The sequence below is a fragment of the Mustelus asterias genome, chromosome 5 (genome assembly GCF_964213995.1).
Source record: "Mustelus asterias chromosome 5, sMusAst1.hap1.1, whole genome shotgun sequence".
NCBI classification, from domain to species: Eukaryota; Metazoa; Chordata; class Chondrichthyes; order Carcharhiniformes; family Triakidae; genus Mustelus; species Mustelus asterias.
Window position 1 is genome coordinate 119,016,708 of NC_135805.1, and position 13,049 is coordinate 119,029,756.

The following is a 13,049-nucleotide window of genomic DNA, read 5'->3' on the forward strand; positions in this document are numbered from 1 at the left end:
CAGGTGAGGGCAAAGTTTGGTTCAGCTTTGATCTCTCATGTGATCTAATTACAGGCCCACAATCAGCATTTAAGATCTCTCTGTGCATGGAATGAATGGAAATTTACTGAAAGATGGGCAATGCCTGTTCAACTCCACTTCTTGTATCCATAAGACATAGGAGCGGAAGTAAGGCCATTCGGCCCATCGAGTCCACTCCACCATTCAATCATGGTTGATTTCAACTCCATTTACCCGCTCTCTCCCCATAGCCCTTAATTCCTCGAGAAATCAAGAATTTATCAATTTCTGTCTTGAAGACGCTCAACGTCTCGGCCTCCACAGCCCTCTGTGGCAATGAATTCCACAGACCCACCACTCTCTGGCTGAAGAAATTTCTCCTCATCTCTGTTCTAAAGTGACTCCCTTTTATTCTAAGGCTGTGCCCCCGCGTCCTAGTCTCCCCTGTTAATGGAAACAACTTCCCTACGTCCATCCTATCTAAGCCGTTCATTATCTTGTAAGTTTCTATCAGATCTCCCCTCAACCTCCTAAACTCCAATGAATATAATCCCACGATCCTCAGACGTTCATCGTATGTCAGGCCTACCATTCCTGGGATCATCCGTGTGAATCTCCGCTGGACCCGCTCCAGTGCCAGTATGTCCTTCCTGAGGTGTGGGGCCCAAAATTGCTCACAGTACTCCAAATGGGGCCTAACCAGTGCTTTATAAAGCCTCAGAAGTACATCCCTGCTTTTGTATTCCAAGCCTCTTGAGATAAATGACAACATTACATTTGCTTTCCTAATTACGGACTCAACCTGCAAGTTTACCTTTAGAGAATCCTGGACTAGGACTCCCAAGTCCCTTTGCACTTTAGCATTATGAATTTTGTCACCGTTTAGAAAATAGTCCATGCCTCTATTCTTTTTTCCAAAGTGTACGACCTCGCACTTGCCCACGTTGAATTTCATCAGCCACTTCTTGGACCACTCTCCTAAACTGTCTAAATCTTTCTGCAGCCTCCCCACCTCCTCAATACTACCTGCCCCTCCACCTATCTTTGTATCATCGGCAAACTTGGCCAGAATGCTCCCAGTCCCGTCATCTAGATCGTTAATATATAAAGAGAACAGCTGTGGCCCCAACACTGAACCCTGCGGGACACCACTTGTCACCGGTTGCCATTCTGAGAAAGAACCTTTTATCCCAACTCTCTGCCTTCTGTCTGACAGCCAATCGTCAATCCATGTTAGTACCTTGCCTCGAATACCATGGGCCCTTATTTTACTCAGCAGTCTCCCGTGAGGCACCTTGTCAAAGGCCTTTTGGAAGTCAAGATAGATAACATCCATTGGCTCTCCTTGGTCTAACCTATTTGTTATCAGTGGAGATGTGTAATTTTATCCTGAGTACGAGACCCTAAAGAGATGCTCAGGAGTCAGTTGTGCCAACTTCCATGTCAGATTGATTTTCCACCACTTTCTACCCCATTGACTGGCAGACTTTAAGGGTGGAATTCTCCCGCAGCAGGTTTGGTGGTGTGCAGGAGTGGAGAATCCCGTGGGGGCCAAAAATGATGAGAAATCTGCCTGACGAAGACAGGGATCGGGGGTGGGGGAGGCAATAGGAGAGTTGTGCCAGGTTGGGAGGGGGGTAGGGCAAGAACTCATGATAGCAGGCAGGGGGGCAAGGAGTTGATTGAAGACAAATATTGGGAAACAGGGGGAAGATTAAGGGGAGAGAAGCTGGACCCCAACAAGGCTGAAAGAAAAGCTCACAAACATGAGGGTCAAAAGGATAGTTTACTGGAAGCGGCTACATGAAGACTCCAGATGCAGTGGGTAGAAGTCCAAGTGGGGCATGGGTGCATCGCAGATGATGGGCTCAGGGGAGGTTGCTTGAATCGAGGCTGCTAGCCTTTGGCATCTGGGTTGCTGACATCCTGCACAGTCTGGTGAAGTGCTGGAGTGAGTTACATGAGTGTGCTGGGCTGGTGTTTAAATAAGGTGCTGGGAACTTCAAACACATCAGCTGATGGCCCAATAGGTGCCTCAAAGGGGACGTCATCTGTGAATAGTTAATGAGGTTCCAAGCACTGAATCTGGCATGGGATCCCTCTATTCTGGCCAGCAGGAAAGGCACTGCCAGAGCTACTTGTCACCCAAGCATGCTTTTAGAATTTAATTATTTGTATCTTATTGCATTTCTCAGCAACACAAGCCCATCAGTGTGACTTGGATCTTTTGACTAAATGCTGTGCTTACCGGATGATTGATAATATGAGGACCATATCATTCTTGCAGATTACTATAATGGAGATATCAATTTGAGGAATCTGTTAAGGAATTTTAAGGAAAGTTAAGGAATTGTTGAGCCAGATTCTTTGTGAACACTCATCATTTAATTTGGTGCTCGATTCAATGGTTACAAATGGCAATGATAACATTTGTGCTGCACCGTGCTGTGTCATAACAGGAAAAATGTCGCAGCATTTTAAGTTTCAGTAATAATATGTCAAATATAATTGAAAGTGTTTCAATTCATTCAATGACCTGTAAATAAATTTGTGGCCAACTGGTGTAACCTCCATTTTCTCTCTTTTTCTTGGCAGTGAGTCAAGGTGGAGTTGCTCTGGAGCCTGACATGTGTCCTGACCCAGGAGTTACGGAAAATGGCAAAAGAACAGGATCTGACTTTGGGTAAGCACATTTTGGTGACTTGCACAAAGGAAAAGCTGAGGAAAAACCCTTTTAAGTTAATAGGAGTGCATGTGGGCAGTGTTTACACTAGTTAGTAATGTGTTGCATTCTGACACTGTTTGCACATTGTACCAGAGGGGGACCTACAGCAAATGCTGCTCTCAGACAAATGTTGGCTCAATATTATGAAAATGGAAAGTTAAAGGTGTCAGAATTGATACACTATTACTAACTGAAATATCACAGCAGTTTATATAGTATTGTGATGTTAGTTAACCACATGGACCATGCTTATCTCCATCCATAGACATGTAGGTCCCATGACACTGACAACTCAATCACACTATTAATTACATGTAAAGTAATGCTTATTTTACCTTTACTTTCTTCCCAATATTACATCCCAAATTCCAGTAGGAAATTGAGATAACCTTGCTTGTGGACCTTTTTATTCAAAGAGAATTAATGAATCTGCTTCTGCCCATTAGAAAGACTTTACAGTGTGTATTCCAAATTAAAAATAACAGCAGCAAGCTGTCATGAGTTTAAACTAAATTTATTTTTACTCACAAGCACATTAAGTTTGGAAACAGATAAATATAGTGCTTTGTGACAGGTTACAGTTACTTCACTCTCTGATTTATTATTTTCCATCAATATTGTGACAGGCCAATGGTTTCCTGAATGGATTTGATGATTTGAAGTTGAAGTGAGGGCTTTGTAAAGCAAAGGGTTCACAGCAAATTGTGAGCTTTCTTGCGGTTGAATGAATAGGAGATTGGTTTTCGGGTGAACTTTGGAACTGGAACAGGTTAAGTATTTTGGCTGCTTGATGACTTCCAGCTTTTCAAAGTTTGTTTCTCAAACTGGCTAATTTATTCATTCGTGGGACATGGGCGTCGCTGGCTGGCCAGCATTTATTGCCCATCCCGAGTTGCCCTTGCAATTGAGAGTCAACCAAATTGCTTTGGCTCTGGAGTCACCTGTAGGCCAGGCCAGGTAAGGACAGCAGATCTCCTTCCCTGAAGGACATGATTGAACCAGATGGGTTTTTCTGACAATTGACAATGGTTTCATGATCATCAGTAGGTTCTTAACTCCAGATATTTTTTATTGAATTCAAATTCCACCATCTGTCGTGGCGAGATTCAAACCCAAGTCCCCAGAACATTAGCTGAGTTTCTGGATTTATCATCTAATGATGATACCACGAGGCCATCGACTCCCCAATGAATCTGTTGGGTCCTGGGGTAATGAGGGTGCAGTTCCCAAAACAAACTTCAATCATGGGACCATTTGGTTAACACCTCTGATGGCAACCCAGTCCGGTTTGGATGAGGTGGCCATTGTGATACAATGTGAAATTGATAGTGGCCACTGAATATCAATCTTCCCCTTTGTCCAGTATGAAACATGGAGAAAACTCCATACTTGTTAAATGTTGGTCCATCCTTAAACAATGAAATGTGTGAATTCCCCAGATGGCTGTGCAATACCCTTACCTATGTCCATATTTAATTAGGTATTCAAAGGAGATTTGATACTGTCTCTTGTCCAAATGCCAAAAGTCACATGATTTGTGGCAGCCACCTTAACAACTTTTATGTGACCAAGTTTTAAAAGTATTCACCAAAAGTTCATAATACAAACTCCCTTTACTGGGTATGACACAAACCTCAAGTGGAGTTCAAGTGGCAGTGAAGGTTGAGAATCACAACTCTTGACCTTCTGCTTGGAAAACTCGATAAATCACTGCAGCTGCTGTCGTCCTAGAACCATTAAAAAAAAATGATAGTCTACATTCCAGTTCTATTAGGAGGTCAAATCTTGAAAGAACATGGAATATATGTGACAGCCCATTACACATTGGGACTTTAAAGGAGAGTACAATTGTGTAGGAAGTTGGGAAAGAGCTTATAAATTACAAAAAAGTACACTTTAGTTTTCCTTCTCGAACACATAACGGCTTGGTTTCTTATTCCATGTAACGGTGCTAAGCTGCATGATACATGAGGTCAGAAGCATTTGTTAGTTGATACTTAACAAAGACAGTTCATAATGTCAAAGCACTTAATTACAGAATCCAATGATAAGTGGATCACTGGGATTACTGCAGGCTTTACATTTCCAATTCCATCTGAAGACTGAAAGAAAATGATACAAGGCCAAATGACCCGGCACAAATGCCCCAAAAGTCTGGCAATGAAACTTTTAACCTATAACTCATCAGGGAATTGAAGCATATAAATCAATTCTGTAGCAACCAAACTAAGCAGCTAACAATAGTGGAGAGGAAGAAAGGTTTCAAGATAAAATAGCATTTTAATACCAATTCTATCTCAATCACCTTCATGAGGACAATTTAGTCTTATCCAAGTCTTCAAAATAGCAACTCAAGCCATTTGACAAGTGCTTGAGTTTTTATTCAGTGATTGTATGACTGATGTGAAGTGGTGGCGTGTTTAGTTAAGGTATTACTGATTCGATCATCAAATGCATCCCTTAAACATCTTCAGATAATTTTCTGTTTCAATCGAAAATTGTGACTATTTGTTGGTGGAAATGTATCTTCTACAGTTTCTGACTCTGCCCAATTGTTTAATGAGTGAAATCTTGGCAAGTTTTAATGGAGGGCAGCTTGCAGGATTGCAGGGAAGGTCACTTAGACCTCAGAGCTCATTGGGAAAATGATTATTTATACCATTTGCTGGATCAAATCTCCATATCCTAATTTGATCAGCCTGGAATTTGCCATGACAATGATAGCCAAAGTGTCAGTATTCACCCTCATTACTGCACTGATGCTGATGGCATCTTTGAGAATCTGTACATAGGCAAATTAATATGGAAATCCAGAAGTTATTCATGATTTTATGCTTCTCCAGCGAATGCATTTCTAAGGTCCCTCCCAGAGAGCAATCCCTGAGCAACCAGATTTACAGAAGCCTATATTTTTATGCTGTAAAAGGTTATGCATTTTTGAGGTGCAACTGGGTTTTAAACTGAGTACTCAATTTCTTGATCACTGCTAAACACTCTCATTGACCCTGAAAAGCAGATTTTATATTGGTGGAATGTCAAATTTTCCATTCAGGCATTCCATTCTGTAATTTCCACATATTTTAAAGACAATTGGCGCGATTTTCCGGCTTCCAAGCTGAGTGTTTCCCTGCGGTGGAAGGATTTGATTTGATTTATTATTGTCACATGTGTTAGCAGACAGTGAAGAATTGTTTCTTGCGTGCTATACAGACAGAACATACCGTTCATAGAGAAGGAAATGAGAGAGTGCAGAATGGGGTGTTGCAGTCACAGCTAGGGTGTAGAGAAATAGAAAGGAGGTGTGCTGTTCACTAATGGCAGGATTTTCTGGTCCTGCCGCGATCAATGGGATTTCCCATTGATGTTACTCAGCGCCACCACAAAACCCGCAGGTGGGGGGATGCTGCTGGTGGGACCAGAGAATCCCACCAGTGTGAAAGGCCAGAGAATAACGGCCAGAAAATTCCAACCAATGCATTTTTAAAGGATCTTTATTTTAGTTTCAATCTTAATTTAATCATACTTATTTATTTTGCTATCTGAAAATTTTTAAGTTAAGTGTAAAGGATAACCAAGGCTCTGATTTTACCGGCACGCCCACCCTAATTTCAGGATGGGTGAGGCTCGCAGAGCGGCATTCTCCGTTGGCCTTAGGCGTGATCTTACAAACCTCGGGCGGGAGTGCCAGTAACATTCCGGCCAAAATATTTATAACTTTCTAGTTTGCTGTGTGTGCATACTTCAACATGACCCGTTGCTTACCCTGCTTGCTGACATGACTGCTGGCGTGCGTTAAGATGTACCCACGACTTGGTGCCAGATTAAGAATACTGTTGGGGGAGTTTTTTTTCCCCAAAGGTTTCTTTATTTGAAATCAACTTCTGTCAAAGACTGAATTGAGGTTAAGTTTTACAATTAATATTTTTTCCTAGGTCAAATATAAAAATACAAAAACAATCAAAGAAAGAGCAGAGTAAACTAATGTATCGATCATTAGATTAGTCTTATCAGGATTCCAAGAGTTAGAGTTTATTTATTACGCAAATAAGACATGGCATTGAATTATTCTTAAATCTTGCCGTTTTACATCTTAACTCAGTTAGTTATTTTGAGTTCTGTAGCAAATGGTCACTGTAAAACTTGTCAATGGATTATTAAATCTTTGTTGGCAACTTTCTTTGAGTTCGCCCATGAGTAATATTGCATTGCCACAGATTGAAAAATCCAGATGATTATCTCTTTCGAGCAATTATCCATATCAAACATAAGACAAACAAAAAGTACTCACCTATAATGGCTCTCCGGTCAAACACAAGTGCTATCTAGTGCTAATGCTAATGCGCATTAATTAACTGTTAATTAGCAATTATTTTAGCCTACTAAAGGTTCCGAGATAACACAAGGTTTTCCATGTTGGGGAGGCGATGGCTTAGTCGTATTATTGCTAGACTATTAATCCAGAAATTCAGATGATGTTCTGGGCACCAGGGTTTGAAACTCAGCACAGCAGCTGGTGGAATTTGAATTCAACAAAAAATATCTGAAATTAAAAATCTACTGATGACCATGAAACCATTGTCGATTTTTGGAAAACCCCATCTGGTTCACTAATGTCCTTTCGGGAAGGAAATCTGCTGTTCATATCTGGCCTGGACTACATGTGACTCCAGATCCACAGCAATGTGGTTGACTCTCAACTGCCCTCGGGCAGCCAGGGATGGACAATAAATGCTGGCCAGCCAGCGACACCTATGTCCCATGAATGAGTAATTTTTTAAAAAAGTTATAATTGCCCTGCTGTCAGGTGCCTTGCACTTATGCCAACATAAGAACCACTTGATAATCTGGAAATGCATTCGTACGCATTCAGCACTTGTAGAGAGGGGAAAAATAGTGAGTGAATTTGGCAAGATGGCATGTGATTAGTTCTGTCAGCAAACACAATTCCCCCCCCCACCCCCCCCTCCTTCCCCCACTGCCCCCCCCTCCTTCCCCCACCACCCCCCCCCCCACTCCTTCCCCCACCAGCCCAAAGCATGGGAAGTTTGCAAAGAAACACAGCATAGTAGTTTGTAAATTGAACTCGATGGATGAAGAAACATTGAAATATACTTCAAAAACCCCTTTTCCCAGGGTGAAAAAGTCAATTACTAGGGGGCATAGGTTTAAGGTGTGAGGGGCAAGGTTTAAAGGAGATGTACGAGGCAAGTTTTTTACACAGAGGGTGGTGGGTGCCTCGGTGCCGGGGGAGATCGTGGAAGCGGATACAATAGTGACTTTTAAGGAGCATCTTGACAAATACATGAATAGGATGGGAATAGAGGGATATGGTTCCCAGAAGGGTAGGGGGTTTTAGTTGAGTCGGGCAGCATGGTCGTTGCAGGCTTAGAGGGCCGAAGGGCCTGTTCTTGTGCTGTAATTTTCTTTGTTCTTTATTCTAAAACCGCCATCTTCGTTCACGGCTGAGATTCTCCGGTGGCATTGCAGTGAATGGAGTTTTGGCTGGAATGCCAAATTCTCTGTTCTCACTTGCAGCGAGGTGGGCACAGACAAGATCATAGAACCCCGCCCATAATGTGAAGATGATAAAGTGATTGGAGCACACACGATCACTAAACAGCTGCATCTGTTTGTGTTCCAGTTTGACCAGTTTGAACGAGATGAAAGTAGCCAGACACTACAGCTGAGCAAAGTAACAAGCTATAAACATTAGACCACATTATTGTCTGGATTATAAATCTGAGTGGGTTTTAAATTGGTGTGTCAAAGGGTGATTTAGAAACTCGTCCGGTACCAGAAGTCGTTATAGATGATTTTATACACCTCCAGAGAATGCACTTTTGAGGTCCCCCATAGAGTGCAATCGCAAAGCAATCAGTGAAAGTAAAGGCCAGGCTATTTTATCCCCCAAACACTGTTAATATGCTGCTATTCCATTTCCTTGTTCTACTCAGGGCTGAAAGTGGCCGTCAGCCTGTGGAAGATTATGCAGCCCATAGTTAACCCTGCAGGTAGTTGTGAGAAATTGGGTTCCCGGGGAGCATTTTTGGAAGGAACGGGACATATCAAGGGCAAGGGAGACCAAAAGTTTTGTTGTAGAGTGCAGAGGAAAACCAATATTTTCTTCTTTCATGGGATGTAAGCATTGCTGGCAAAGCCAGTATTTGATTTTTGTCTCTAGTTGTTCTTTAGAAGGTGGTGGTGAGCTGCTATTTTGAACCACTCTTCCATGGCAATCTCTGCAGCATTTTTCTGCACAGGAAGGCCGTGGACTGAGAAGGTGCATGCTTCACAGGCCCTTGTTTTCTCTGGGCCCCCTTCTTGGCCAGCTGTGCTTTCCGATTCTGCTCAGCTCTTCCAATGACCTTTCAAACAATCAGCAACTCAAGATCATACTGTCAACAGTATGATCCAGGTTGTCAGTGTCACTAACAATCATCTTCATATCTCATTTGCAGGTATAGATGCCAAGCAGGTCATGGTCCAGTGGCCAGCTCACCTGTACAGAATATCCTGGTATACGGCCGTCATCCATTGGATGAATGTGGCTAAGCCAGCGCAGACATTATTGACTTAGAAATGAATGTATGCTGATGGCATTAGCACAATCCACGACCTCAGATTTTGTGATCTTGTCCTGGCAAGTGATGCCAAAGATGCATTCACCTGCTTAGCACGTGTTGTCCAGGCAGTGATTGCACATACTATTGGCTGAGAAGGCCAGAGGTAAGGAGACCGTCACCTTTCTGACCTCACGATTACATCATGGGTGAGAATGTTGATGATGGCATTCCCTCTTCGAGGCCAACAGAGACCCTTATGTGACCAATTCATGGCCACTTAAGGCCTCTTCCGCGCCAGGGTAGGGCAGCCACCAGGTATGTTCTGGGCCCTTTGGATAGGCATCCTCCTGAATGAGCTTCTTGTGCCCTCTGGTGACAAGTGCCACTCCCTGTGGAAGAACACTCTCTTCCACCCTTCAGAAAAGGCTGTGGAAGGCTCGTCACTGGCTGGTGGACAGGGCGACTGCTGTGCCTACTCAATTTATTCCTGAATATGAAGCAGGTGAAATAGAATGGAGGAAGGTTAGCAATCCACTGGAGCCTGTTTGGTAACCACAAATTTCAGCAGGAACAAGATTTATGTTAAAACTTCCTTTTTTCCAAGCTAAAATGATAGCATACCAGTTATGTTGCTGGACTATTAATTCAGAAGACTGAACAAATGATCCAGAGAACGGAGTTCAAATTCCAGCTGGAGAATTTAATTTGAGCTATTTAATTTTTAAAAATCTAGTGTGTGTAATGGTGACCATAGAACTACCAGACTGGTGTACAAATCTCTGGTTCATTAGTATATCAACTGCGACTCAATCAACAACACTCTGAGCCCTCAATCACAATGTTTTGGGTTCAAGTCTCACTCCAGGGCTTGAGCACAAAAGGGGCAGTATTGAGGAAGCATTACACTGTTGGGGATGCTATTTGCCAGATGAAATGTTAAACTGAGATCCCAGCTGCATGCTTGAAGGATGTAGATGGCACAATTGCAAAGAAGAATGGGGCTATGATACTTCTTTGCAGTGGTTTGATACAACTGAGTGGCCGAGGTCATTTCAAAGAACAGTTGTGAATCAACCACAATGCGAGAAGTGGATCTGGAGTTCCTCTTAAGCCAAAATGGGTAAGGATGACAGGTTTCCTTCCCTAAAGGACGTTATAAACGTCAGTCTTTATTTTGTCAGAGCACTTTTCACAGAGCACTTTACAGCCAGTGAGACACCTTTTTGATTGTTGAACTTGTTGTAACAAAATAAATGTGATGGCTAATGTGATAGGGGTGGCACGGTGACAAAATCTTTAACACTGCGGCTTCACAGCTCCAGGGACCTGAGTTCGATTCCAGGTTTGGGTCACTGTCTGTGTGGAGTTTGCATATTGTCCCCGTTTCTACGTGGGTTTCCTCTGGGTGCTCCAGCTTCCTCCCACAGTCCAAGGATGTGCGGGTTAGGTGGATTGGCCATGCTAAATTGCGCCTTAGTGTCAGGGGGACTAGCTAGGGTAAATGCATGGGGTTACGGGGTTAGGGCCTGGGTGGGATTGTGGTTGGTGCAGATTCGATAGGCGAAATGGCCTCCTTTTGCACTGTAAGATTCTATGATTTTAATTTGCATTCAACAAACTCACACAAAATAATAATATTATAATGACCAGATCAGTGTTTTTTTTTTGTGTGTGGTGTTAGTTGAGGGATAAATATTGGCCAGAACACCAGGGATAGCACTCTGCTGAGTCAGAACATTGTGAATTCAAGTTCCACTCCAGGGCTGGAATTCGTGCAATATTTCGGTCAGTCAGCACACCCAAGAGTATGAAGTGCGCTCGCTGGCAATCAAGCAGGTAATCTAGCCCATTCAGGTGCCAAGTGAATGCAATTTTACATGGCCACCTGCTTTCACAGTTGGCAGGCTGGGCAGCCTTTACATTTTCGCTGCAACCTCGATCCAGGATGGATGAACAGCATGGGCTGAAATAAAATTTAAAATGTGTCTGGGGACTGAATTTTGTGTTTGACTCTGCTGCCTGGGCACTCTTTGCAGAGTTTTGCCACTGCTACTTTTTTAAAAAATAGGTCTGTAGCTCCCTGAGACAGCTCCGCAATGGCTGTCCCCCTGAGGCTGAGTCTTTCCGAGTGCTCGTTTCATGCTGACTGCCCATCAATTGGCCAGCCAGAGTGAAATTGCGTTCAGCGGCTGACTGCGGCCAGAAGCTCGTTTTATACCTGTTTCCTGGTTTGCCACGTGCTCGTGCCAACAAATGGAAAATTAAGGCCCAGGGCTAGAGAACAAAAATCTCGGCTGATAGACTCGTACACCTGTGCAATACTGAGACACAAGTGACATCGTTTGGAATAGCCATTAAGCTAAGGTCAGTGAGATGGACATACAAGAGCCCTCAACAGAAGAGCAGCGTAGGTATGCCAATATTTATCTCTTAAGCAACATCACAAAAAGCAGATTATCTGGGTGATTATAATGCTGCTACCTTTTAAGAGTTTGCTGTCTGCAAATTAGCTGCCACATTTCTAACAATTACAACAGTGACTACAATTTACTGGCTGTAAAGCACTTCAGTCTGGTGGTTGCGAAATTACTTTCAAAATTAAAACTGTCCCACAGACTAGTCAAGCCTGAAAGAGTCATACTAGCAGAATCATGCCTTATGGTCAATGTCCTAGAATTCTACATTATCATTCCTGGGTCCATCCTGTCCTATTAACATGGACTTTGGACTCCAGGAAGTCTCATGACATCAGGTCAAACATGAGCATGAAAACCACCTGTGGATCACCACCTAATCTACCTCACTGATGAGTCAGTGCCCTTCCATGTTAACCATTATTTGGAAGAAGCACTGTGCGTAGCAAGGGCACAGAATGCCTATCACCAAGGTTAACCAGGTAGCACCATTATGGTAAAGCTGGTAGAATGCTGAAGCGCACGGCTGTAAGATTGAATCTACAGCAAGTGGTAAGAGAAGCAGTACAACGCAAAAGTTTACTTGACATCACCTTCACCAATCTATTGCAGATGCAGTTGTCATGACAATTTGAGGGAGTGACCACCTCTTAGTGCCCGTTTAGGCCAAATCCCATCTTAATACTGACATTTTCCTCCATTGCGTTGTGTGGCATTATGCTAAGTATCAGAATCAAAACAGATCCAACAACTCAAAACTGGCCATCCATCAGGTGCCGTGTGCCACCAGCAGCAACAGAATTGTATTCAACCACAGCTTGCAAACTCATGACCTGGCGTAGCCTTCACTCTGCCATCACCATAAAGCTAGGGGTCAACCTAAGTTCAATGGGTGTAGGAGAGTACACCATGAGCAGAACCCGGCGTACCTAAAAATGAGATGTCAACCTCGTAATGCTATAACATAAGACTGCTAAACAGCAAAGTCAGCACATGTTCGAAGCAAACCCACAACCTACACAACAGACAAAAGATCTGCAGTTGTGAATAGCGGTAGACATTTAAACAACCAATGGGCAAAGGAGACTCCATGACCATCTCCATTCTCAATGATGGGGGAAGCCCAGCAAGCTGGTACAAAAGACAAGCTCAAGTATTTGCAGCCAGAAGTGCCATTTTGGCCATTTCCTGAAGCCCCTAGCATCACATATCCACCCCATGTGATTATTAAAAAAACAGCTGAGTGCGATAGATAGAACAAATGTTATGAGCCCTGGGAACATCCTGGCAGTAGTGTTGAAGAATTGTGCTCCAGAAGTAGCTGCGCCCTGGACCAGGTTGTTCCAA

General features: G+C 43.1%; 1 protein-coding gene across 1 annotated transcript in view; it reads left to right on the forward strand.

Annotated features, from left to right (window-relative positions):
- Positions 1-13,049, forward strand: part of csmd1b (CUB and Sushi multiple domains 1b) — a 2,043,836-nt gene that overhangs the window by 1,202,774 nt on the left and 828,013 nt on the right. Inside the window, exon 10 of the mRNA XM_078213588.1 lies at positions 2,596-2,683. Within this exon, the coding sequence (XP_078069714.1) occupies positions 2,596-2,683 (88 nt within the window). The remainder of the gene's footprint in view (positions 1-2,595; positions 2,684-13,049) is intronic.